The sequence below is a fragment of the Pezoporus wallicus genome, unplaced genomic scaffold (genome assembly GCF_028554395.1).
Source record: "Pezoporus wallicus isolate ANWC-B61680 ecotype Strahan unplaced genomic scaffold, APGP_CSIRO_Pwel_v1 contig_3017, whole genome shotgun sequence".
NCBI lineage: Eukaryota > Metazoa > Chordata > Aves > Psittaciformes > Psittacidae > Pezoporus > Pezoporus wallicus.
This window is the reverse complement of record NW_026638957.1, coordinates 2,997,390-3,022,562: the sequence shown is the minus strand read 5'-3', so window position 1 is coordinate 3,022,562 and position 25,173 is coordinate 2,997,390. Positions and strand designations below refer to the sequence as shown.

The window sequence follows — 25,173 nt, the reverse complement described above, 5'->3', positions numbered from 1 at the left end:
CCAAGTCCTTCTCTGCAGGGCTGCTCTGAATCTCTTCTCTGCCCAACCTGTAGCTGTGCCTGGGATTGCTCTGACCCAGGTGTAGGACCTTGCACTTGCCATGGTTAAACTTCATGATGTTGGCATCAGTCCACCTCACAAGCGTGTCAAGGTCCCTCTGGATGGCATTCCTTCCCTCCAGCGTATCAACAGAACCACACAGCTTGGTGTCATCGGCAAACTTGCTGAGGGCGCACTCAATCCCACTGTCCATGTCAGCGACAAAGTTGTTGAACAAGATCGGTCCCAGCACCGATCCCTGAGGGACACCACTCGTTACTGGTCTCCAGCTGGACATTGAGCCATTGACCACAACTCTTTGCGTGCAGCCATCCAGCCAGTTCTTTATCCACCGAGTGGTCCATCCATCAAATTGATGTCTCTCCAATATAGAGACAAGGATGTCATGTGGGACAGTGTTGAATGCTTTGCACAAGTCCAGGTAGATGACATCAATTGCTCTACCCCTTTCCATTAGTTCTGTTATCCATCCAAGGACGTCTCCTGACCCTCCTGCTGCACTTCCTTCTAGTTGGGATGCAGCACTCCCTAGCTTGTTGCAGGTGATCCTTGAATATCAACCAACAGTCCTGGGCCCCCGTGCCCTCTAGGGCTATATCTCATGGAACCTTACTAAGCAGGTTCCTGAAGAGGCCAAAATCTGTCCTCTTGAAGTCCAGGGTGGTGAGCTTGCTGCATGCTCTTCTCCTTGTCCTGAGGATCTCAAACTTGACCATCTCATGATCTCATCATCATTATTTAAGTTATTAAAGCTTCTTTTAAAAAGAAAACCTTGGTACCACTTGTACTGGAAGTGGTTGCTGATGTATAAGCAGAACAGTATGTGGAATTTGACAGCATTCTGGATTTCACTCTAAGTATAGGCTTGCTGTTATCCATGAAGATTTTCAAGATGAAAAAGAACTGTCTTCTACCAGTCTACATGGCAATGCTTTTCTGGATTTGACATTCCAGACACCAAGCAGATACTACTATAAAGATATCATTAAAGCTGAAACACTGGTGCCCAAGCATCTGTCTCTGTTTTCTTTCCTCACTAATTTGTTCTTTCCGCAGTCTTGGTGTATCTCTGGAGGGATCTTTGCAGGTTTTGTGTCTTGTTTTGCTGACGGCTCCAGATTTCCACTGCTGTTTCATTAATGTTTGTTTGGTGCTTTCTGTTCTTAAGAGGGGACGCTATGCCTCTCTTGAGTATTTAGAAAGCTCGCAGTAACGGATTTTGACTTGCAGCTCCCCAGAATTGAAAACAACAGATTAGCAAGACTGGCCTCTCTTGTCTGTTTGAGGTAGCAAAAGCTTTGAAAAGTATGAAGAGCACTTAAATAGCCTGTAGATAAATGTGTGAAGTTATAACTTCAATAATACCATACTGGTTTGCATTTGAAAATCTGTCTGCAGAGAATCATAGAATCGTTGCCTGTTTTGGGTTGGAAAGGACCTTCACATCATCTAGTTCCAGCCTCCCTCCCATGGGCAGGGACACCTCACATTAAACCATGTCACCCAAGGCTCTGTCCAACCTGGTCTTGAACACTGCCAGCAATGAGCATTCACAACTTCACTGGGCAACCCATTCCAGTGCCTCACCACCCTCATAGTAGAGAACTTCTTCCTTATATCTAACCTGAGCTTCCCCTGTTGAAGTTTGAACCCATTACCCCTTGTCAGCTTGCTACAGTCCCTGAAGAAGGGTCTCTCTCCAGCATTCTTGTAGGCCCCCTCAGATACTGGAAGGCTGTTGTTACGAGGTCTCTGTGCAGCTTCTCCAGGCTGAACAGCCCTGCCTTCCTCAGCCTCTCTTCATACAGGAGGTGCTCCAGCTCCTTTATCATTCTCGTGGCCCTCCTCTGGACTTGTCTCAACAGTTCCATGTCGTTCTTATGTTGAGGGCACCAGATCTGCACACAGTACTCCAAGTGGGATCTCACAAGAGAAGAGTAGAGGGGCAGTAGCCTGTTAGGAAGTTGTCCATACTAGTAATTATGAATTTCCTTTTTTATTTGGAATACTCGGGAAATACAGCTTTTCTCTTTATTCTCTCTCCTTTTTGTAGAAAATAAATAATTATCTCATGTAGAAATAATTTTGTTAAGCCTTCTGTTTGCAGAAATCTTTTCATTACCTCTTACTTTCCAAACCAGTTGTACTCAGTGTCAGACTTATGTTTGCACTTCTGTTTTGGCCATACCAAGAAAAAGTGTGTCATGTTTGAAACGGTATTTTTATAAAAGCGTTCAGGTAGCAGTAAACATTAAACTCCCACTTTTTTGAGTGCATCTTGTTTTGTAGGTTCAAGGGAAAGACCCTTCTGTCGATATTACTCAGGACCTTGTCGATGAATCTGAGGAAGAGCGTTTTGATGACATGTCATCACCAGGTCTAGAATTGCCATCCTGTGAATTAACCCGGCTAGAAGAAATTGCAGAACTTGTGGCATCTTCACTGCCTTCACCATTACGTCGTGAAAAACTCGCACTAGCACTGGAAAATGAGGGCTATATTAAGAAGCTCTTAGAAATCTTTCATGTGTGCGAAGACTTGGAGAACATTGAAGGACTACACCACTTATATGAAATTATCAAGGGAATTTTCCTTTTGAACAGAACTGCACTATTTGAAGTCATGTTTTCTGAGGAATGTATAATGGACGTAATTGGATGCCTAGAATATGATCCATCTTTATCACAGTCACGGAAACACAGGGAATTTCTGACTAAAACAGCAAAATTTAAAGAGGTGATACCTATATCTGATCCAGAGCTGAAGCAAAAAATACATCAGACATACAGAGTACAGTATATTCAAGATATGGTCCTACCCACTCCCTCAGTTTTTGAGGAGAATATGCTATCAACACTTCATTCTTTCATCTTTTTTAATAAAGTGGAAATAGTTGGTATGTTACAGGTAAGTTTCAGAATTTCACAGTCTCTTTATTTGTTATTTGTGCTTGTGCAGAGAAAGTTGGATAATTTTTCTTGGAAAGATTGAGATGCTTCAGTGGAACCTTCATTTCTGTGATTCCAAAAGTAATTTTGAAGTATGACATAAAAGGCATGGATTCAAGTACTGAGCTGTTAAGTATATGTTCTTAAATTTCAGATACTGGACTAGATTCTCTGTAACTGATCTAAATGGAGCAAAACATATGTGGAATCCTGAGTGAGGTGGTTTGGAATGAATAGTACTGTTTGCACCTTGCAGGTTTGATTTTTTGTAGGGGTTAGTGGGTTTTTTTCTGTATTTTGGGACTTTTCATGTGATGCAGTTAAGGATAATTTTTGTCATGCTACCATGACAAGAAAAAAAATACAAAATTACTTCACCCAGATTTCACAAATACAATCTCATACCAGGATAAAACTGTTTCTGATTTGGAAGTAAATTAAATCGGTTGTTTGGAAAGAACAGGTTCAGAACATAACATTGCTTTAGGTGCTTGAATGTTTTCTTAGTTTGTCTTTTAAGTCCCTAAATAATACTGCTTATAATTGCCAGGTTTTTGTGATGTTTGTCTTAATGCAAATGTAAAGAGTTTATATGATGATTATAGATACCTTGCTTACATGTCTTAAATATTCTGCACCAACCCATGAACTTCCCAAACTCCTCAGAAATAGGTGGAATGTCTGTAATAGGAGCTTCCTAACACTTTCAGCAAACTCAGCAAAGTGTTACAGCACATCCATTGTAGTTTGTTAATTGTCGCTATCTTAATTCTTCTAACATTTCGTAAATTCATAGCCACTGTCTTTGTAAGGGCTGTCTTATCTGGAGAAATGTGCAAAGTGCTAGATGTTACTGATGACCTTAATCATATTTATCTGATGACCTTAATCATATTTATCTAAAGTTGAATCTCAGCATACATCCTGTTCAATTTTACGGAATATACAGCAAAGGAGAGTGAAAATTCCTTTTACAAGCTCATAGCAAAACCTCCCAACCTTCCATCCACCACACTCATTTGATCAGAATACCGGTATTATTTAATCCGCTCTATTGGAGCTTTAATCTTTTATATCCACGCATGGAGTATTTGATAAGCATCCAGATGTGCATGATGTCACCCAGGCCTAGCAGTTGAGGCATGTGCCTTGTGGGCAGACCATTACTTCCTGCAGCAGCTGGTGGAAGGCTGGTAGAACATCAGGGGCCTCTTTGTTAGTACTAGACACCAGTTTGCACCCAGCTGAACCAAACTCTTCATGTCTGTATGTGTGTCCTTGATAAATAAAGTCCCAAATGTGAACCTGAAACAGTCAGAAGGCCTGAAGCATTTTGGAGTGGCCATTTTGAGAAAGCTTACAAGTCTGATGTTGCGAGTGCTGAATAATTCAGTTAAGGGATCTTAGCTTAAGTATCCAGTATGACCTGTGTCTCTAAAATATCTAGACCTCTTTGCAAGGGTTGCTAAAATTAAAGTCCTGAGGATCATATATTTTAGCTTGAAGAGGAGGAATGGAAGAATTATTCAGGAGTGTTGGTGTTAGTGGCTGATTCTGAGAAGCTCTTGAAAAGGAAGCTGGGCAAGGAAAAAAGGGGACCTGATGCTGCAAAATCATTAAGGGTGACTTGGGTAACTTGATTGAGTAGCTGATTAGTTTCCTCTTTTTCTTTCTCTTGCATCCTATGTTACGTTCATAGATGTAAGGAAAGCTTGGGTTAGAATATCAAGGATTGGTGCAGTTGAAAAACATTTTAGTTGCAGTTTACAGTTGAAACAGAGGCTCAGGTCTGATTTCGATTTGTTGTGTGACCGCAGGTTTCTGAGCATTATCTTCACTTCTGTTGCTGTTGTCTGTGGTTGAGAATAAAGTGTACTATGTGTGCGGTGGGGCCAGAATAGTTAGCAGTGCATGACTTTCAAAGTTAAGTAAATCCTTCAAATTGTTCAAGTGCTTTCTACAGTTCTGAGCAGCCACAAGTGGTAACACAGGAGGAGGAGCACATATTCTGTGTTACATTGCATTTCCTAGACCTTTCACAGTACAGCTGTATAGCATTGAGTGGTTACTCCCTGAGTTTATAAATAAGACGGTTGGAAATTATATCATATTCATGATCAGTTCTTGCTTTTGAGGGAATTAAAAGAGGCTATCACAAATTATACACCCATTGCATTTCAAAGAGATTAAATGGCTTGATCGATCAGTTGATAGATTGATTTTTCTAGTTCTGACAGTGTAGCTCTAAACCAAGGTTTAAGCCTACTTACCTGACATTTATTTATTGGTTCTATCATGGTATTTCAGTGGTGGGGGGTGTTATTTCATGAAAGATTTAAACTTGTCTCTGGAGTTTCTGGCATTCATTGTTTTAGATCTTGTGAAATCCCAACGCTCACTAACCTTACATGTGTACTTAAGAAGCTGGTGTTTTATAAATCGTTGTTGAGGAGTTTCTGGGATGCTTCCTGGTAGTTTGTTGAGACCCATGGATGAGTCTCAAGTTCTTAGTTGATGTGTAGTGCAGGTTAATGCTTCAGCTGTTGACCTTAGGTTGTCTCTCCTGGACCACTGAGAGGAGAGTGATCTCTTTAGGAAATTTTACCTCTCGGGTTAAAAGTAAAGTCCATGAGCAGCTGATACCCTGTGACATACTGCAGCTATTGTGTGTGCAACTGACTTGTTTTATATTCTGTTCTTTTCTCTCTTCCTGACTGTTAAGGAAAGGACAAGAAAAACTGTAACTTCCACCAGGACAAAACAGAGAAGCTCTACAGAGCCCTTCTCATGTCAGGCTGTATATTAACTAAAATGGCACACTGCACTTCCCTCATTTCAAATGAACTGAGCCATACCTTAGTTACAGAGAAGCGACTAGAAATTTGTACAAGCCTCTGTGTAGGTTCTGCCTTATGCTTTTTGACAGGCCAGGTGACTTTCCTCAAAATTACCGCTGTGTCTTATTTAAGGTGTTTGATGTCAGCATAGGACATGTAAGGTCAATTTTTCAGATAACTAGTGAATTCTGTAAATAAGAACATGCAGATTCTTAAGAATTGTGGCTTTTTTAGGGATTTTGGACATCTTGGGAAAAAAAAATACATCTGCAGTCATGGAGGATACCTGCTTCCATGATTTTGCTTCCTTTGGTAGGTAAATAACTTCTGGCTGTTCTCTGGTAAAACAATAAAAATAGGGAAAGGAGCGCCTTTGGCATTTAGGGTTATGAACTGTATTCCTCTCTCCTTTACGAAGGTTAGCTTTTCCCATAATCTTTATGTAAATGTTTACACTGATGGGCTGTTATAAGAAACTGAGGTTAGTTTATTTGTGATTTAATTGTCTAAGATCTGTAATTTTAAGTAACTATGTGGAGATCTCACTAAACTAGATAACTGTTGTTCATGATGGATAGTAAGCCCGGTATTTCCAATCTATAGAATTAACTGCTCTGGAAACCTCTGCAATTACAGGTTTTGTGATTCGCTGTACATGAGATACGAAAGAGGTATATAACATTTTTTTCCAATTTCAGCCCCTCCTAATATGCTCTTACTGCTTGGCGTCCAGCCTGTTCTAGTCTTGAGATGTCATAGCCACCAAGAAACCTCTCTGAAACATGGAGTTCGCCAAGTTTTGAGAGTGGGGGTGGGACAGGTAAGTGGTGTTTCTTACTTTATATGACGCTCTTTTGCAATAAAAAAAATATACAGTAATGTTCACACTGGAGGCCACCAGTTCTTTCCCTTTGTATTATTAACTAGTTCTTAAAAAAAAAAAACAAACAAACAAAAAAAACTTGCAAAACTGCGCCATAGAGTGAGCAAACACTGTTTCCTTCTGTTCTATTCCCCCTTTCTCATTGGCGTGCTCTTTTTGCTAGCGAGGTCCTGCAGTGTTTTACTTATCCACAGTACAGAATATTGTTAGGATTACTTTGGGGTATGTGCTTTTAGACTTATATTCAGAGTCTTTTGTTTTGAGGAAAGTCAAGAGTACAATGGGAACATTGGACATATGTTAAAATAAATCATGTGCCTACGAAAGCAGTGATCACATGGCATTACTGCACTGGTAAATTAGCATTTTTAAATACATTTTGCTGTTAGTCCCTATATCCCTTTTTAATAGCTAATAGCTAAAAAATTGTAGGCATTAAAGTACACTTAGGTATATACATTTAGGTATATTTTGCTGGATTTATATATAACAACAGGCTGATTATGATTTTGAAAGTGGTTTTACAGGTAGTTACTAATTCTTTACAGAACTCCGTGGATGCAAGTATAATTATCTGTAGTTGTTTTAGAGACAGAATTGTGTCAGTGCATGTGGGTAGCTTTACACAAATGTATTAGGACTAGAATGTCTTCTGCCAGTCTGCTGTTTTGTAGTTGGCTCAGGAGTAACTCTGGAGATCCACTCCCAGCAAAATTTACCTTGCAAGTAAGGTGTAAAAGGATGCCACTTTCTGGGGAAAATGACAGTGAAAGAAGTTTGGAAGTGGTGCATGCTAATGATTTCTGAGATTAACTTCTATATTTTACAAAATTATTGTCACTGTCTACAGAAACTCCAAACGTGATAAATGGATCCTATTGCTGTTTCAGCATGCTGTTTCAAGTGTAAATAGCGTATTGATAGCAAATGAAGGCATATGTGGGAAGGTAGTCTGAGATAAAGGAGACTGAAACATTTTTTAAACTATAAAATCCTCTGTTGTGGCAGCAGGAAGGAATGTATGTTTGAAGCTGTAATTCTGTTTGCTGGTAACATTTTATGAAACTTCCTTGAGCTGAAATATTGTTTCTGCCTAAGATTGAATATGGAGGTAGAAAACAGCATGGAAAGTGTACTGTTTCCCAGCTCAGGTGTCACAGAGCTTCTTGAAAGTTTTTTTGAGTAAGGCATATTTTCTGCCATTTATCTGTAATCACAGGCATGAAGGATCTGATAAGTGCAAGTTAATTATATTTAGGAAAGGCCTGCTTTTGAAGAATGCCTTTTTAAATGCCTACTAGTAGGAGGGGGAGGACTGCTTTGAAAGTTGAATCACACATATAAATAGTGTCTTTTTTTGTGATCCTACTTTGTGGGTTTTCTTGTTTTTAAAGTCATACATGATTGAGTGCATAGATAGCCTGACTTAATTTTATCTTCATGAACTTTGAAATATGTTAAATCCAAGGAGCATCTACTTGGATTTTGCAGAAGCATAAATGAATACACTTAGTATTTGGCATATGCATAGTTTAAGTATTGCACATTTAATTAATTTCTGTGCATGGGGAAAATACCTATTCTATAATTGCCTCATAAACTGTCGTTTGCAGTTTTATTTTCTTAGAAGCAGTTGTGACTTTCACGGCTTCCAAATGGATTTTAGTGCTTGTCTGCACAAAGGGGCCAGATACTACAAAGAATTATGCATTTATGCTATGTTCACTTCACAGCTGTATTTTGTGGGATTTTTTCAAGTTGGAAAACACCCCAAACGGGAAACACTTAAGCTTGTGGAATTTTAGCATTTGGTGTTGGTGCTTTGTGACTTCTAATATATGCAGACTCTGCTTTAAGACTTTGCATTTCCGTAGGTTCTGGTAGTGTTGTCCAGGAATGTATCTGTAGGTATTTTGCCCATGTCAGTAATTTTACACCCTGAGAGAGAGAATCTTGTATTTAGAGTGTCCACTGCAATCACAGTTTTCTATAATATAGGCGTGTTGGGAGTTTTCCCATCAATAACAACCTGTCTACCTTTCCTTAAGCATCCTGGAATGAGACAGCGCCTAAAACACATTTCAGGGCTGAGACCTAACTGCAAAGTTAGTAACAGGTTGGGTTTGTTGTTTTTTTTTGTTGGAATAACTGCCATTTACTGCATGTTATCCATGTAAGAATGGGATGTTTCAAATCACTCAGATTCATCTTAATTTTTCCGATTTTAAACTTCTGAATAGAATCCATGGTGTTAGAAAGTCCCCTCTACAAGTCCCAGATGTTTGTAAGCCCAGTAACAGGGTGAGCGGGTTGGTCTCTCCTGTAGGTGGCGTACTGAACCAGGCAGGAACCTGATGACCTGTCAGAGAGCAGCTGGGGTCCTGCCCAGCAAGGCCCTGCCTGTCGGGCTCTGCTGTTAGTGCTGGAGGTGCAGCTTCCCTGGCCGCCGCTGTCTCTGAGGCTCCACAGTGGGTCACAAGTGAGATTCCTCATGTCACCAGCACCACAGGGTCTCCTCCTCTCCTTCCACACTTAAAACAAAAAAAACAAAACAAAAACCCCAACTTTGGGTAGTATTGTGTACCCTTTTTTATGCAGAAGCACACTAATCTTGACTCTGATATACTGAAATGCTGAAATTTCCACTATTATTTCCTAATGATCATTCTAAGATATTTCTGTGGTATTGGCTTGCAGTTACTGTCAAGTATTATGAAGGAACTGAAAAGTTCATTTCACAGTGAGACTGGAAATGTAGGGGTTACACTTTTTCAGTTTGGATAAGCATGCATCTTCTCAATAGATTTGATAAGAGACGAGATTAGTTCTACATCTTGATTAAAAATCGCAAAAAGACAAATGAAAGCAAACTACTTAGCCTGTTCTTAAATACACTGCTAATCATGGAGAATAACTTGCATGCTCTTCAAAAAAATCATTTATTTTTTATATTTTTATGCTTATTGTGTTTTTTTTTTAATTTCAGTAAAAAAATGTTGATAGGTGTACTGTGGGTTTGTCATGTTACCTGTAATGTCTAATGAGTTAGATATTATAATAGAAATCTTACCAAGCCATGTTACAGCTGGATGGCAGGTAGCCAGACATCCTTGTATTCTTTCGTCACGGCTGAACTTACGTTTCTTGAAGTCTAAGACCTTAATAGTTGTTCAGAACATGTTTGGCTGTTGAAATCTGAAAGTCAAACTTTGCATTTTCAGTACTTGTTCCTCCAGAGTGAATTTCAGTAAACTTCAAATGAAGCCTGTCCTATCTCATTTTGATTTTGAAGCAGCCACAGAAATAGCACCTGAAATTGCGTGCAGAAATGATTCTTCTTTATTATCAGTAAACTGTTGGGTCAGGTTGGAAGCACGGCACAGCATCAAACAAGAGGAAACAGGCGGCATATCCCAAATACAGGGTTTGCCTTGCAGTGTGGTTAAATGCCTTCTAGGGTGGTAACTCATGCAACCTATTTTGGGTTTATCTGTGTTATGCAGTGCTATGTAGAGATCCTGGACTGGGTTGTGACAGTGTTATAGCTGCATTAGTGTGGCGTGCTATTGGAACTTGTACTCATTTTCTCAACAGGGCTGCAAAGTGACCCTGGGTGAGGTACCTAGATAATCTGTAGTTTCAGAAACTTTATGTGGATGTATCTGAAGTACTGTCATGATTCTGCTTTATGCTGTGTAAACATAAGCGAGGTAGTTTGATTTTCTAGCACTGTGGTTTTAGGGTGGAGGGATATTGCACATGGTGTCACTTGACTTCACAAGAAATAACACTGGCAGCTTTTTGAAAAAAATCTGTTCCTATCTGATGTACAAGCAGCTTTCTCAAGTGAGTGCTGTCTTGTAACTCTAATATTGGGGAAAGGATGGGGAAGATTTGTTTCCATTTTAATGATTATGTAGTTGTTAGGACTGTGATGGTTATGAGAAACTACATATTGCTGCTTTTTCGGTCTAAATACACGTTTGTAATGTGTTGTCTGCTGTTTGTAGTTTTGCTAAGGTACAGCAGCATGAAAAATAATGGAACATTTCTTGATTGCTGCCACCCAGAATGCTCAGTAGATGCTGTACATAATAGAAACACTTTGATTTGGTTTCTGAAGTTCACCCGTCTCACAAAGTTGGGGAGAAAGAATCTTGCCTCCTTCCTGCTGTTAGGAAACTCTCTTTGTTGTGTCTTTGTCTCCTGCAAAGATCTCAAGGTTCCAAAGATACATGTATGTGTAGGGCCAAGTGGGAGGTCATATTTATAAATACATGTAAACGGTTGAAGCAAGGGTATTGTAGTGTGGTTTGGGGGACAGGCATGTGACAAGGGGGAAGTTAGTTAGAAAAGTCATGAACAAATTGATGAGATTGGCAGTAAAATTAGAAAATGGACAGCCAAAGGCAATACAAGATACGTCGTAACTGAGAGTGAAGTGTTGGGGTTGGAGTGGTGTTGAACATCATAAAAGCACAAAACCAAGATTGATACTAATTTGTTTGAAATTTGAGTTAGAAAGTTGATACTGGTGTGATTAACTACAGTACACAAGTGTATATTCTCTCAAGTTACATGAAGCATGGTTTAGAAGAACTTTATGTTATACTTGGATCTTTTTTGGTACTGTCAAATAAACAAATGGTATTGTTTTGCCTTTGTAGGAAGATGAAAAATTTCTGACAGACTTGTTTGCACAGCTAACAGATGAAGCTACAGATGAGGAGAAAAGACAGGAATTGGTAAGAAATATGTAAAACATACATGAAAGGGACAGTTACTACAAAGTGAGGCATGCATCTGTTTTTTTAATTACTAACTAGTGCATTATTCATGTTTTTCAGGTAAACTTTCTGAAAGAGTTTTGTGCATTCTCTCAAACACTGCAACCTCAAAACAGAGATGCATTTTTCAAAACCTTGTCAAATATGGGCATACTGCCAGCACTAGAAGTTATATTGGTAAGTCAGTTCCATTTTATTTGTGGTAACAATTTTATGTATGTGCAGAGAGGTTGTTTTAAAAAAACAAGTATGCCAAACTTCAGACATGCGGTTTTCTGAAGTGTTTGCTTCATTCTCTTGTCTTAGCTTGGGTTAAAATATTTTTGTAAAACTTTAAAGCCAGTTGCAGTATGACATTGGTAAGTGCCCTGGCATTCTTATGTTTTTGTTTTCTTGCTCACTTTACATCTTTATATGCTCTTTGGTGTACTATTAAGTTAGAAAATAGGGAAATAGATCAAAGAGCAAGGAAAACATAAAACATATTTTTCCCAACAGTTGTCAAATGTACAAAGAAGAGGTTATAGTCAATACAGGTTTAGAATACAGTTTTAGTAATAGTTAGGTATGACTTGTAAGTAGGAATTAAAAGCTGTATGCTTTGTGTTTTTCATTGCATTTAAGCCTTTTCTTTAAAGGAAACATAAATGATTTTATTTGACTTCTCCAGGGGATGGATGATGCACAAGTACGAAGTGCAGCCACTGATATATTCTCATATTTGGTTGAATACAACCCATCCATGGTACGAGAGTTCGTCATGCAGGAAGCGCAGCAGAATGATGATGTAAGTAGAGGGTCCCTAGAAATGTGTGTATTGTTTTTGAAATTATTATTTTATATTTACAGCTCTGTTAAGGACCTGAACACTAGTTCTGAAAAAATATGCAATATAGTCATGATGGTTACAGGACACTGAACTGCCATGTTTTTAACAGTTCTGTTTGGTGAGATGAATGCTTGCCTGTTTACATATTCTTGTTCCTTAAAACACGTTACCATAAACCACCATTTTGGTTAACCTAGCTGTCACACAAGCAGTGCAGAATGGTTGTGAATGATGGCCTCCTTAAAATGCAAAATATAAATTTCAGTCTTGATCTTAGCATACACATGTGTTTTTAATTTACTTGTGAGAAACCTGTGTTTCATTTACTGTCTCACTTGTTGCAAGTGGAATGATGGTCCTGAGTGTTCAAAATCACATTTCAACAGGGGTTTACATTTCCCAGAGATCCTCTCTAGCTGATAGATACAAAAGGCAGCACACAGCTAGTAGCAAGAAGGGTATTCAGTGGAGAAAAAAATGTTGTGCTGCCTTTTCACTAGAGGAGATAGTTAATGTCGTTTCTCCTATCTGTTAAAAACATGCCAGAGAACAGGAAGCTGCTGGTGCTGCTACTTCTGTACTGAAAGAAAGGGCCAGCTGGGACAGGGAATATTGCTGGTCTTTCCAGCTACTTGGATCTGATGGCTGTCTTCTTTCATGGGGGACGGTGGTAACCAAGCAATTTTAGTGTAGGGATTCCTAAATATAAATACTATTTTCTACTTTTATGTGTATTTCTTGATTTTTGCTAATACATGTTGGGGTTATTTTTAGGTGAAAATAATCTCATCAAGTTCAATAGCATTATAAAATGTACTGTTGTATGTTTGTAGAAGTAAAATTCTTGGTATTCTAAAGGGGGAGAGGAAGGGATGTGCAAATAAAAGCTGTGCTCTGAAAACACTTCCAGAAATCAGTTGTGTTTTGAGACTGTTCATTACCTGTCTCTACTTTTTACCTTTTGACATTTCAGTTCAGACTGAATTCAAAATTAGATTGTTAATTTCAGAACCATTTTTAGTTGCTTTGACAGATTCTTCAGTGCTTGCCTTCTTAATGTTGAACAACTGACCAGGATGCATCAGTAGCCTGTAAAGTTAAATTGTTTCTGTTAAGTTTGGATTTTTTTGTTTGGTAGTTGTTTACATCTTGCAGAATTTTGATAGAGCACCATTTGAACCAGGCGCTAACCCTTTTGGAAGATAATTTGGATTTGGTGCAAGGGAGGAACATTAGAACTGATTTTTGCATTTTTTTTTCCTGCCCTGTTAGGATATATTACTCATCAACCTCATTATAGAACATATGATTTGTGACACAGATCCAGAACTCGGAGGGGCAGTGCTACTAATGGGTTTGCTTCGTACTTTAGTTGATCCAGAAAATATGCTTGCCACTGCCAATGTAAGTAAACACCTTAAAGTGAAATTACATTTGGTTTTTAGATTATTGGTGATATGTGTTACACAGATACATATTTTTTTCCCATTCTTTAGAAAACAGAAAAGACAGAGTTCTTGGGTTTCTTCTACAAACATTGTATGCATGTTCTGACAGCGCCTTTACTGGCCAATACTACAGAGGACAAGCCTAGCAAAGGTAATGCTGCTCTGGATTTTGAACATATCAAGGCTGTTGAATGTCAATGTTTAAAATAAAGTAACTGTCAAAGGATGTTTTCTGTTTTAAAGAGTATCTGAGTCTGTGATAGATAGTTCAAAGTAAAATGTTGATTCATTATTTAGTCGTTTGCATAATTTATAAAATTCAGCAGAGACATGATTTAAGAAATGAATTGCATTTGCTGCAGATTTTGTTTCTGCAAAAAATGAAATCCTGTATAATTTTTAGTAACTCAGAGGGCTGTTCAGTGGCAGACTTGTAAACATGTAAAAGTTTTATAAGGTCAGGGATTGCTAGAGAGGATGCAGAATTGCCGCTGAGAAGGTGTGTATCACAGTACTGTGCTGAATTTGAGGGTATTTTTTCTAAATCAGTCAGAAAGCGGAGATCAGTGATGAAGTAACTGTTCGTACTGGCTACTAGCAGCAGTACTGTTTGTTAATTGTATAGCACATCCAAAATGGATGTAAAAGGAGGTACATAAATGATACATAAATGTTCTCTGAACTTCTTAATTAATTGTATGGATTTCCAAGGGATTAGTTAAATTAATCTATTTTATCTTGACTGTCATCCAGATAGATTGAAGGTGAGATTTTTATTATTTAAATTGCTTCTGTTCTTTAATGGTCGACTGTCTGGCAATACTTTTAAAAGGTAGAACTACATTTTTTTAAAAAAGGTATTAAATCTAATATTTAACTTACTATTTTTGTACTTACAAGCAGGATTAATGTTTTGTATATGCTGATATGGTTGTCCTAGAAGTATTAAAAGATGCTGAGATTCTTCTTGTTAAAAGAGATAATAGATCATATTTTTGGTGCAGATGTAGGCAAGGCACTGCATATAGGGCACTACTTTATGATATAGACATACAGACATCATAATAAGATTTGGTAAAAGCCTGATGCTTGTGTTACTGTTACATTCTGTCCTCTCTAAACCTTCAAACACTGAGTTAAAAAAAAATGTAATTGTTTCTGTAATTTAAGAGGGTTTCCTGCCATATATATATATATAAAAATAGAAAATACTCTGTTCATAAGAAGATTGTTCAGTTTCTGTTTTAAAGACTAAACATATCCTGCGGCATGTTTCCTAAACTGTCTGTGGGAATACAGAAGAACTTGTAAATGTTTACCAGACTGCAGCTGGATATTTGAAGTTAGCTTCTGAAGGCAATATCCTTGGTACGCTTAATGATTTTGGTTTTGGTTTTATTGTAGATGATTTTCAGACAGCCCAACTCTTGGCATTAATACTGGAATTGCTAACTTTCTGTGTAGAACATCATACTTATCACATAAAGAACTACATCATAAACAAAGATATCCTGCGAAGGGTACTCGTTCTCATGGCCTCAAAGCATGCTTTCTTGGCATTGTGTAAGTTGGAAACCTGAAGAATAAACTAGTACTTTGTGAACGTGAAGTGTTGCATGTCGTCATTCTGCTGGAAGTAAACTGTTCACAGATGATGACATTTTGTGACTGAATACACGAATTCTGTTATACTCTGTGTTACTCATACCAATTTCTAGCTATGTCAGTAGTATTTGTGAATAGTTTTGAATTTATAGATGCTTTATTTTTCCTAAAAAGCAGAAGGATTTTTCTTAATCTCAGTCTAGAGGTGAATTTAAAAGATGGTATCTCAATATTGAATATACTGATAGCCGTTGTAACTTTTGACATTTTTTTAGTAGAAATTATCAGAGGTATTTGATTAAACAGATCTGTAATTTGGAGTGCATTAAACAGCACAAAAGCTCTCTGTGCTGCTCTTCAGACTCTAGTAACCATTTTAATAACCATGCTCAGCACAGTAATAATAAAACAGTGTGACTTTATTCTGGAGGCAAGTAAGAGATTTTTTCCATAATTCCATTGTGCACATAGAGTAAAACAAAGCCTAAAATTGACTGAGCAGTACCATACAATAAGAAATGACCTTTTAAATTTGTAAGTGAATCGCGTGAGTTAGGTTTTAGAACCTTTGAATAATCTTTTTTCATTTACATCTAGTTGCTAACCAAAATGTGATGCCTCGTATCGAGTTGAAACTCTACTTTCTATTTATACATGGACATTCACATACTTGTGTACACTTTGGAGTTTCAGAAAGAGCTTTAAACTGCATGTAAATAAAGTCTTCGCTTTACTATATGTGTGAAGAAAATGTCATTTGCTCTTTTCAAAATGAGATAGTTTGTATCCTAATCAAATAAGGACTCAATTAAATGTAATTGAACTTTTACAATAAGTAAATTAAATAAATGGCAATTTAATAAGCAAATGTTCTAATTCTTCTGAGAAAATATTTTGCCTTTGTCATAAGTAATTTAAAAAGGCAAAAATACACCTTTACATTAGAATAATTAAACAGTAGTATAATACTTCTTCAGTGAACAGAGGTGGCTTCACTCCTGCAATTATGATGAAGGGTTTCTTTATGATAAAATAGATAAGTAATCCTCAGCAGTATAGTCAAGACTGTTGAGAAGCAGAGAATAACTGAATGTATTACCTGGTTCTAGTAATTTAATGCTGTGTAAGAACTGAGGTTGCATATTGTCCTGAGTAATGCTGAATAATTTCTAGGTTTTTTTTTTCAATTTAAAAAATATTTTGGTACCACTTCTGTTTCAGGTGCCCTTCGTTTCAAAAGAAAGATAATTGGGCTAAAGGATGAATTCTACAACCGTTACATAATGAAAAGTTTTTTATTTGAACCTGTGGTCAAAGCATTTCTAAATAATGGTTCCCGTTATAATCTGATGAACTCTGCCATAATAGAGATGTTTGAATTTATCAGAGTGGTGAGTGCTGTTACATGATGAAGACAATTACTATATTGTTTAATCTTGTCATTCAAGATGACTTTTCTTTTTACTTGTACCCTAAATTATGCTATCATAATGGGACTGTATGATACTGTATTTAAATCAGCTTTCTTTTGTATCACTGTTACATATTTGTACATGTACTTTCTTATGTTCAAACAGTACTGTGACTTGATAGTTAAATTCACTCAATAGTGTGTATTCGCAGGTGTGCAAATCATGCAGATTGGATGGGCCTGTTATCACAGGAATGTAATTTAAAACTACTGCTACAAAACCATCCAATTTAGCTGTGCTCTATAACATCAACTCAACTAAATATGGAGACATATGGAAAAAATACCAGTCTTTTTTGATTATATTAGTAGAGTGCTGCCAAGTTCTTTCAGTGGGGAGTCTGCTAAAATATTCATGCCAGTTTGGCTGTCAGCACAGTACTTTTTCCTCACTGTTGTCTGCATCCAGATTCTGGCAAGGTGCTGTACAGACCCTAAATGTGGTAAGCAGGGCTAAGCTAGGGTGCAGTCAGTCATGGAGGAGTAAGTGGGTGAGGAAAACAGGAGGCTTGGTCACCTCTTGAAATCTTTTGTGCTAATGACCTCTTTTCTCTTGGAGCTGAGACTCAGGGTGATTCAGGACTGAGATGACCTGATCATCATGGAAGAGTTTTGTAGCAGTGAAAAAAGTTAATCCATATGGATGGTCCTGACTTCTGTGCTGTGGTCTTTCAGTACTCCGTGAGATTTGGTGCTGATTCTGTAGTTCATGCTATGAGGAAATAAATTGTCTTTTATTTTGTTATCTCCCTTTTCACATAGATCCCCAGGTCACATTTCCAAAATAGTTCTTGGTATCTGTAAATTTTGTAATATTTTTTTTAATTCATTTTTTTTATAAGGAGAGCAAATTTTTAAAAAGTGTGCTTTTATTGTTACTAATGTATAACCATTCATAAGAAGAGACCTTTGAGCGCCTAACCAAAAAGAAAAACAATCAGTGTATTAAGATTCATGTTTCTTTGCTTGTCCTTATTAGCTGGTAATTAAGGTGTTTATTCTGAGGTGTATTCCAGGGCTGTGCTGTGCTAAGAAAGCCAAACAATGCCTAGGAGCAGTTTCCCTGCTGCAGTATGCAGACCTGTGCTAGTTTCAGCTGCCTAGAGTGGCTTTGGGCAGCCACAACCCTAAACCGAAATAACAGAACCATTGGGAGGGTTTTGTAAAGAACCTTGGCCAGCACCGTATGGCCACAGAGGAGAAACTTCATGCTATTTCCTGATGAAAAATACCTTCCTTGTTCTCATCCTAAACAAATACATCGAATAATTATTTTACATCATTTATTTGCAGTGAGGAAAGAAATAATATGAATACTACATATGTATCTCATAAGTATATTTTTAATTGAATTATGACAACAGATATCAGTGACTGATATAATTCTAAAAATATTTACAAGTTACAGTGGTAAAGACCTTTTAGAGTTGGTTTTGGTATAATTTTCTATTGGGGTTTTAGGTTCTGTTCATGAGTTTGGAAGGAGGTACTGCTAGAAAATTGCTGCTATTATGCCTGTTAGCTGATCAGGTATTTGAAGCTCTAGATTTTTAACTACACTTGTACTCATTTTTGCATAAGCTAGTTAATGTGCTACTTCCTTTGTAATGTCTAAAATCATCTCTCATTTCAGTTACTTTTTATATTTTATTAAATAAAGTAATTTGAATTTAAATAAGTCACTTTATGGTTGTTCATTCCTATAGGAAGATATAAAATCGTTAACGGCTCATGTAATTGAAAATTACTGGAAGGCACTGGAAGATGTAGACTATGTGCAGACATTCAAAGGACTGAAACTACGATTTGAGCAACAAAGGGAAAGACAAGATAATCCAAAACTTGACAGGTAAAATGCACTAAATACTCTTATTAGTATATTAGTGTTATAACTCTTTAATATTGGTCAGTTGTTCTGCAATAATAGGAAATTAAATAATTTAGACTCCTGCTTGCATCTTGCGCATTGTTGAATTCACCTGATTAAAAGTGTGATTCCCAGATGTGTTGCTTCAAACTCTTGGATCAGCTTTCAGCTAACATTAGCTGCTGGACCCTCAGGAATAATGCTAAGTTTTCATATCCTAAACTTAATGTACACCATTGCAATGAGGCTGGAAGCCTATCAGGTATTGGGAATTCATTTGCTTAAATAATTAATTTCCATTGTTTAATGTGAAAGATTGTTCAGTTCTGAATTATCATTCAGTGGATTTTTCCTCAAAAAATTCACATCATATTTTCTTTTGTTTTAGGTAGCTGTGGGAGTAGCTATTTCAAGCTCTACCAAAATGACTGAGAAATAGAATATACAAAGAAATTCTCAGAGGATGCTTTTTTTATCACTGTTAGATTTGCTGATGGAGTAAAAACCAATCTGATGCAACACTTGAATCACTTCTGTTTGCCAGAGCAGAAGTTCCCTTCCTTAGTACACAGCAGTTACCAAAGTTTAAAAGGTTAGGGTGTATAAAAATAGGAAGTTTAAGACTTTTTACTCCCATTTGTTTTTGGCAAATGATACTACTTTTGTATGTCATTTCATTAAAACAAAACGGACTGTTTGCATGAATTAGATGAGTTAATCTTCAGAATTGTTAGCAAGACCTGTTCTTGTTGTCTTGAACTAGTTTGAAAACACATTACAAAAGTAATCCTGATCAGTCATACAAGGACATCTTGAAATTTCAGACTTCTGAGTTATTTCCTGCCACAAGATTTCTTAACCAGCATTTAAATGTGAGACGTACTGCACAATTAAAATCAGAGTATAATCACAGGTTGGGCACATTAAAGGGTATGCATTAGATCTGCAATTTTGAGTACTAGTGTTTTACACCTGAGACATTGTTATTTTGTCTTCTGTCAGCTAAGCTTATCACTTACCTGTTAAATTCAGTATAATGGTTACATTAATGCACGTGTTGGAAGGGACACCCAACTACGTCCTTCAGTAATTTCCATCCAGTTTAGGAAGTAAAACATTAGTCTTAGCTTGGCTTAAGTTGAGCTAAGTGATTTGTGTATAGTTGTATGAGTTTGCATGAGTTTGTCCAACAGAAAATTATAGCTTCAAGAGCTTTGTAGCTCAACCAGCCCAGTTTTTGCCTTCTTCCTACACATCTTGTTTAGTGGCTGCACAAGCCGTGTCACAGTCCACATAATTTCTGGAGTGAAAACCCAGAAATAATAAAATGCAAAGATAGCAAGAATCTGTTCACATACTCTAGTAAAGAATAGCTCAGTAAGGGAGGAGGCCAAAAATTTTGTTGATGTGGGCCACAAAAGTGTTTGTAAGAGTGCCACTTAAGTGTAGTTTTTCACTATTAACAGAACTTGAATTTAAATGCAGTGTCAAATCATGCAGTATGTATACATCCAGATGATCATTTTGGCAAGCAGGTTATTCAGAATTAGATTTATTTTTAAAAGTACGTTTAGCGTTCTCTTTTGATACCTTGTAATTTCCTGATTTTTCCCTTCTGGCTTTTTCCTGCAGTCAGTACTGCAAGATTTTTTCCATGAACAGAATAAACCTAGATTGTATTATTAAAATTTTAATTCCAGTAACAGAGACTTAATGATAAACATTCAATCTCAGACTTACATTGTGGCCAGTAAATTTTGAAGAAGCACTACAGGAAATTTGTCAAAGGTCTCAGGCTTTTGTTGAAAATTGACTGTTAGAATCAACATCTGGCAATGATTCTGTGTTCTTCAGGGTGCACATCACTGTCCCTCTTCTCCAAGGCCGTAATACTGCTTCTGTGAGAGCAAAAGGAAGGTGGAGCTGAGATAGATCAACACTGATAATAGATCAAATGGGGAGGGACAGGTAGCACTTTGTATCCAGGGCTGTGAAGAATGGAAAATGCTGATAGTGACCAAAAGTTGTAAGAAGTGGATGTGGCAGGAAGAGATAGCTGTCTTTTTAGTGTATCTGGTTTAAACTGGATTTATATTCAAGTTAGACTGGCAGAGGAGGAGGTTGTGTGCTGGTTTTTTTTTCCTTTTTTTCTTAAACACATTGGACCCTAGATACTGATGAGTTATAAAGTATTTTCAAGAAGAAAAAAAATTAAAAACCTATAGTTTCCAGACTCTTTGGTTTGCAGCTTTTTATTTACCTGTGTAAACTGTTAATCCAAGACTGAGTGCAACACAGTTTTGGACAGAGTAGTCTGAATGTGCTATGAGCAGAATCGTACTTTATTTGATTCTTTATAAATAATGTTTTTAATGATTTTTGCATTGAAAATACAAATACATTACAGATTGATTTGCTGGTATTTTTATTGTTCTCTAATACTAGTATCTGTAAGCTGTCACTGTAAATATTGAGTAGGAGTTTTATTATTAATATGAGTTGGGTTTTGAATCAGAAATTTTAAACTTACTGTTCGGCAGCATGCGGTCCATTTTGAGAAACCATAGATACAGAAGGGATGCAAGAACCCTGGAGGATGAGGAGGAAATGTGGTTTAATACTGATGAAGATGATATGGAAGATGGAGAGGCAGTGGTGCCCCCTTCTGACAAAACTAAAAATGATGAAGATATTATAGACCCTATCAGTAAATTCATGGAAAGGAAAAAATGTAAGTGATGAGAAGAGTAATACCATATGGCTCATGCAGAAGCTATAACTTGTATTCTGGAGTCCTACTGCACTGAAGGTTTTGCATATATTTATTCTGCAATTCTTAGATTTTGCAATTGTGACACCAAGTTGTTGGACCACCCCTTCAAAACAGGTTTTGTTGTCTTTAAAAGAGACATAATACAAAAATACTGTTACAGATTTCTTTAAGCATTTGAAAGGCAATCTTAGCTGATAGTCAAGTTTTCCTGTGTTTTATTCAGGTTTATAATTCAAAATTTTCTATGTAGATGTTCAGGTGATTTCATTGGCAGAATAAAAGTGTCCATTCCTGGCCAATGACAACGACTGGTAGCTAGTATAGTAGTATGAGAAAAATAAGTCTATGATTACTCACTTTACCAAGTAGTACATAAAGTGCTAAGCCTTCTCCCACACAGTAAAGTGATTTGTAATTAATTATTTTGCTAAATAATACTGCTCTACTTTTGCACTTTTTTGTGTTTATTTTTTTCTCTCCAGTAAAAGAGAGTGAAGAAAAGGAAGTTCTTCTGAAAACTAACCTTTCAGGTCGTCAGAGCCCAAGTTTCAAGCTTTCCTTTTCCAGTGGTACAAAATCTAACCTTACCAGCCAGTCATCTGCAAGTAATCTGCCTGGGTCCCCAGGGTCACCTGGGTCCCCAGGGTCGCCTGGATCTCCAGGATCAGTTTCTAAAAGCACATCTCAGATGGCAGCTATCACAACTAAGGTAATTCTGAATGGACGTAGATTGAATTAATTGTTACAGACTAGGGATTTGCTTTATCATCTCCCAAGTTTGAGTGAATTCTGACAGGTTATGCGATAATGGACTATCTCGTTTGTGTGTACATTTTATCTGATTTTTAGCATTTTTAAGGAGATGTGAATGTATATAAAAAGAAGAAATAACAGCTCTTTTAATGCCCAAACTCTTAAAGTATGAGCCATAGCACTAGCTGCTGTTTGCAGTGATATTTACGTTGAAATACAGACAACACTTTACTTTTTTTGAATTGCGCAGGGTATTTGGCAGGTAGAAATATAGAAATACTTTGGAAACATTGCCAACTTTTGTTAGCTTCCACAATGTCCCACCACCCCCACTGTGAACTTCTGCTGTTACCATTTTTAATATTGTTCAGAACGATACAACTGGCAGATATGAAAGAAATAAATTGGATTATGTAGCTGTGGTTTCTGTTGCCAAAATGTAAACAATTTTTAATATCCTAGTGTGACTTTTCTTATCTTTTGAAATAACGTATAGTTTTGGGTTGGAACATACTGAAGTAGAAGAAGAAATCCTGTTTAAAGGAGTCACTATAACTTGCAATGAATATCCCAAACCATCATTTTTTATATATTTTAGAACACTGGTTGGATTTTATTGTATTTTTTGCTAAAGTTCTATTTAAACTTATTTAAGTCAAGGAGACAGAGTGATTGGTGTTTTCTCAGCACCAGGGGACAGATAAGGTAGTGTTTGTACAGTGTAGTTCAGGTAATGAGAATTTACTTTCATAACAAGAAAGGCCAGGTTTGTATCTCAGTTTTCACGCAGCCTTGGAATAACTCTGTTCACCTAACTTGTAGTAAAGGTAAATGGTATTCTAGGCCTTTTCTTTCTTATAGTCAAACATAGCTTAAGAGTTTATTTGGATTACCTTCTGCTGATAACACCTGCTCTTAAAATTTCTGTTTATTTGCAATACAAGGCATTTTTTAATATTACTGGATATGCTTTAATTTTCATCTGCCAAGTTTTTACATTCTGTAACTCATACACCTCATTCAGTTACATTACACAAAGAAATTGTTTAAGTTACTATGCATTTAAACTAGTTTTTGTTGGGACAGACTATGCTCTAAAAGTATTGTCATTCAGAAATTCAAATTGAAGGATACTCTTTGTTTGTTTCTGAGGTGCTTCCAGATTGTTCGTTGCTGCATTCAAACGTGCTCCCTAAAAAAAGGTTTAAATCTTTACAGATAGAGCTGCAGTGGCATTTAGAAAAACCAAGCAGATTTTTGGATTTCCTTAAATTTCAACTGGAAATAATTCCATCCAGTTGGATAGGTGAAAGCCCATTTTGGATTTCTTCATTTAAGCATTTTTCAGACAATTTTTCCTGAAGGGTTTATTATTGTTCTGCTTCATTTTATTCAAAACTTCCTGAATCAGTATACTTATGGTAATATTCCATGCAGACATCATTTTCCAATGCAAATGTGAATATGTGCAAATATTTTAATTGTAGTAATTGTGTCTGTCTTTGTAGGGAGGCCTTGTCGGGCTTGTAGATTATCCTGATGATGATGAAGAGGATGATGAAGATGAAGATAAAGAGGAAACTTTACCTTTATCAAAGAAAGCAAAGCTTGAGTCGTCATAATGGCAACTGCGGAAGAACATTACTAGTTGGGGGAAGGATCTTTTATCCAAAAAAAAAAAACAAAACCACAGCAAAGCAGCAATCTTTTGTGAACTACTGTGTGTGACACAGATCAACCTATACAAATGGATTTCTGCCAATCAAGTGCCAATTCAAAGGAGCAGAAGGAGGGGAAATATTTCATTTAGGGGAAAGACTTACGCCTTTGAGCTCTCCAGCTTGGACCACATGTTGCCCTTTTCTCAGGGAAGGAAATGGAAAACAAAACAAAAACAAAAAAGCCAACAGGGCAGGACTTTTGTTAGTGGAACTCCGGATTGGCTGGTCAGTTGCTACAATCAGAATATGCTTGGACCATGTATGAGACTTCTGAAGAAGAGGCATTTTTTTTGCCCTAATTCTTCACTAGTTAAGAATGCCAGCAGTTTCTTTGTATAAAAGAGACCTGCCTTTGAAATCATACATTCTGAACATTTTACTCAAGCTACAACAGGTTTTAAAAACCTCTATGGGGGAGGGCCGAATATAAAGTTTCCTCTTTTTTTTTTTTTTTTTAAATCTGTTCCCTTTGCCCTTTAAACTGCAGAATTTTTTTTGGAGGTGAGGGATTTGTTTGTCCCTTCTTGATTAAAGATTGAGTGGAATTCTAGATGTGGTCACTTTTGTGTCAGATTTTTTTTTTTTGCCCCCCTGAGTGTATGCTTAGTTGTTGAGTATATATTTGGGACCATTAAAATTTTTTGATGTAATATAATCTCACTGTTGTGCTGGTACCTGTTTCACCCTGTGTAATTTTGTTCTGCATCACAGTTCTTAAAATGTTTAGGATTTTATGGAAGATGGTATAGTTTTTATTGGGAGAAAAAAAAAATCTTACCACAATGTGCAGAAAAGCAATACTATTTTGTGACTAAATATTTTATATTAAATTTTACATCAGCAACTGTCAAGAAAAATTTCAGGGAAATAGGAATAAAAAAATTTAAACCTATAAATATGAAATTAGTATTCCAAAGAGACTTTGAAATTTCGTAACTCAGAACAACAGTGGTAAACTAACTCATCAAAATGCAAGATGGATGATTTAGGAATACCAATATATTGACTCATTTGACTTACAAAAATAAAAAATTATTAATGAAAGCTGAAAGAAAAATGTCACTAGTGGTATTTTTTTAAAACCTCTGATTCCCTTTGGAATACCAGTTTTAGTGAATCAAAGATGGTTGTAGAATAAAGTCTTTACAAGGATACCATCTTTTGAAATTTATCCCAGTAGTTGAAAAAGAG

The 25,173-nt window shown here is 36.8% G+C and overlaps 1 protein-coding gene across 7 annotated transcripts in view; it reads left to right on the top strand.

Moving 5' to 3' along the window:
* PPP4R3A (protein phosphatase 4 regulatory subunit 3A) overlaps positions 1–24,168 on the top strand; it is a 43,076-nt gene extending 18,908 nt beyond the window's left edge. For 5 of the 7 annotated variants that reach the window (XM_057413307.1, XM_057413309.1, XM_057413311.1 and 2 more), the window contains 12 exons: positions 2,350–2,967; positions 11,396–11,473; positions 11,576–11,692; positions 12,186–12,302; positions 13,617–13,748; positions 13,841–13,943; positions 15,197–15,355; positions 16,619–16,788; positions 18,575–18,717; positions 21,276–21,466; positions 21,991–22,217; positions 23,770–24,168. In XM_057413307.1, the coding sequence (XP_057269290.1) occupies positions 2,350–2,967; positions 11,396–11,473; positions 11,576–11,692; positions 12,186–12,302; positions 13,617–13,748; positions 13,841–13,943; positions 15,197–15,355; positions 16,619–16,788; positions 18,575–18,717; positions 21,276–21,466; positions 21,991–22,217; positions 23,770–23,883 (2,169 nt within the window). In that variant the 3' untranslated portion in view covers positions 23,884–24,168. Of the gene's footprint in view, positions 1–2,349; positions 2,968–6,543; positions 6,666–11,395; positions 11,474–11,575; positions 11,693–12,185; positions 12,303–13,616; positions 13,749–13,840; positions 13,944–15,196; positions 15,356–16,618; positions 16,789–18,574; positions 18,718–21,275; positions 21,467–21,990; positions 22,218–23,769 lie in introns of those variants that run through there. The other 2 variants (XM_057413314.1, XM_057413308.1) reach the window with 2 other exon arrangements.
* The last annotated feature ends 1,005 nt before the right edge of the window (positions 24,169–25,173 follow it).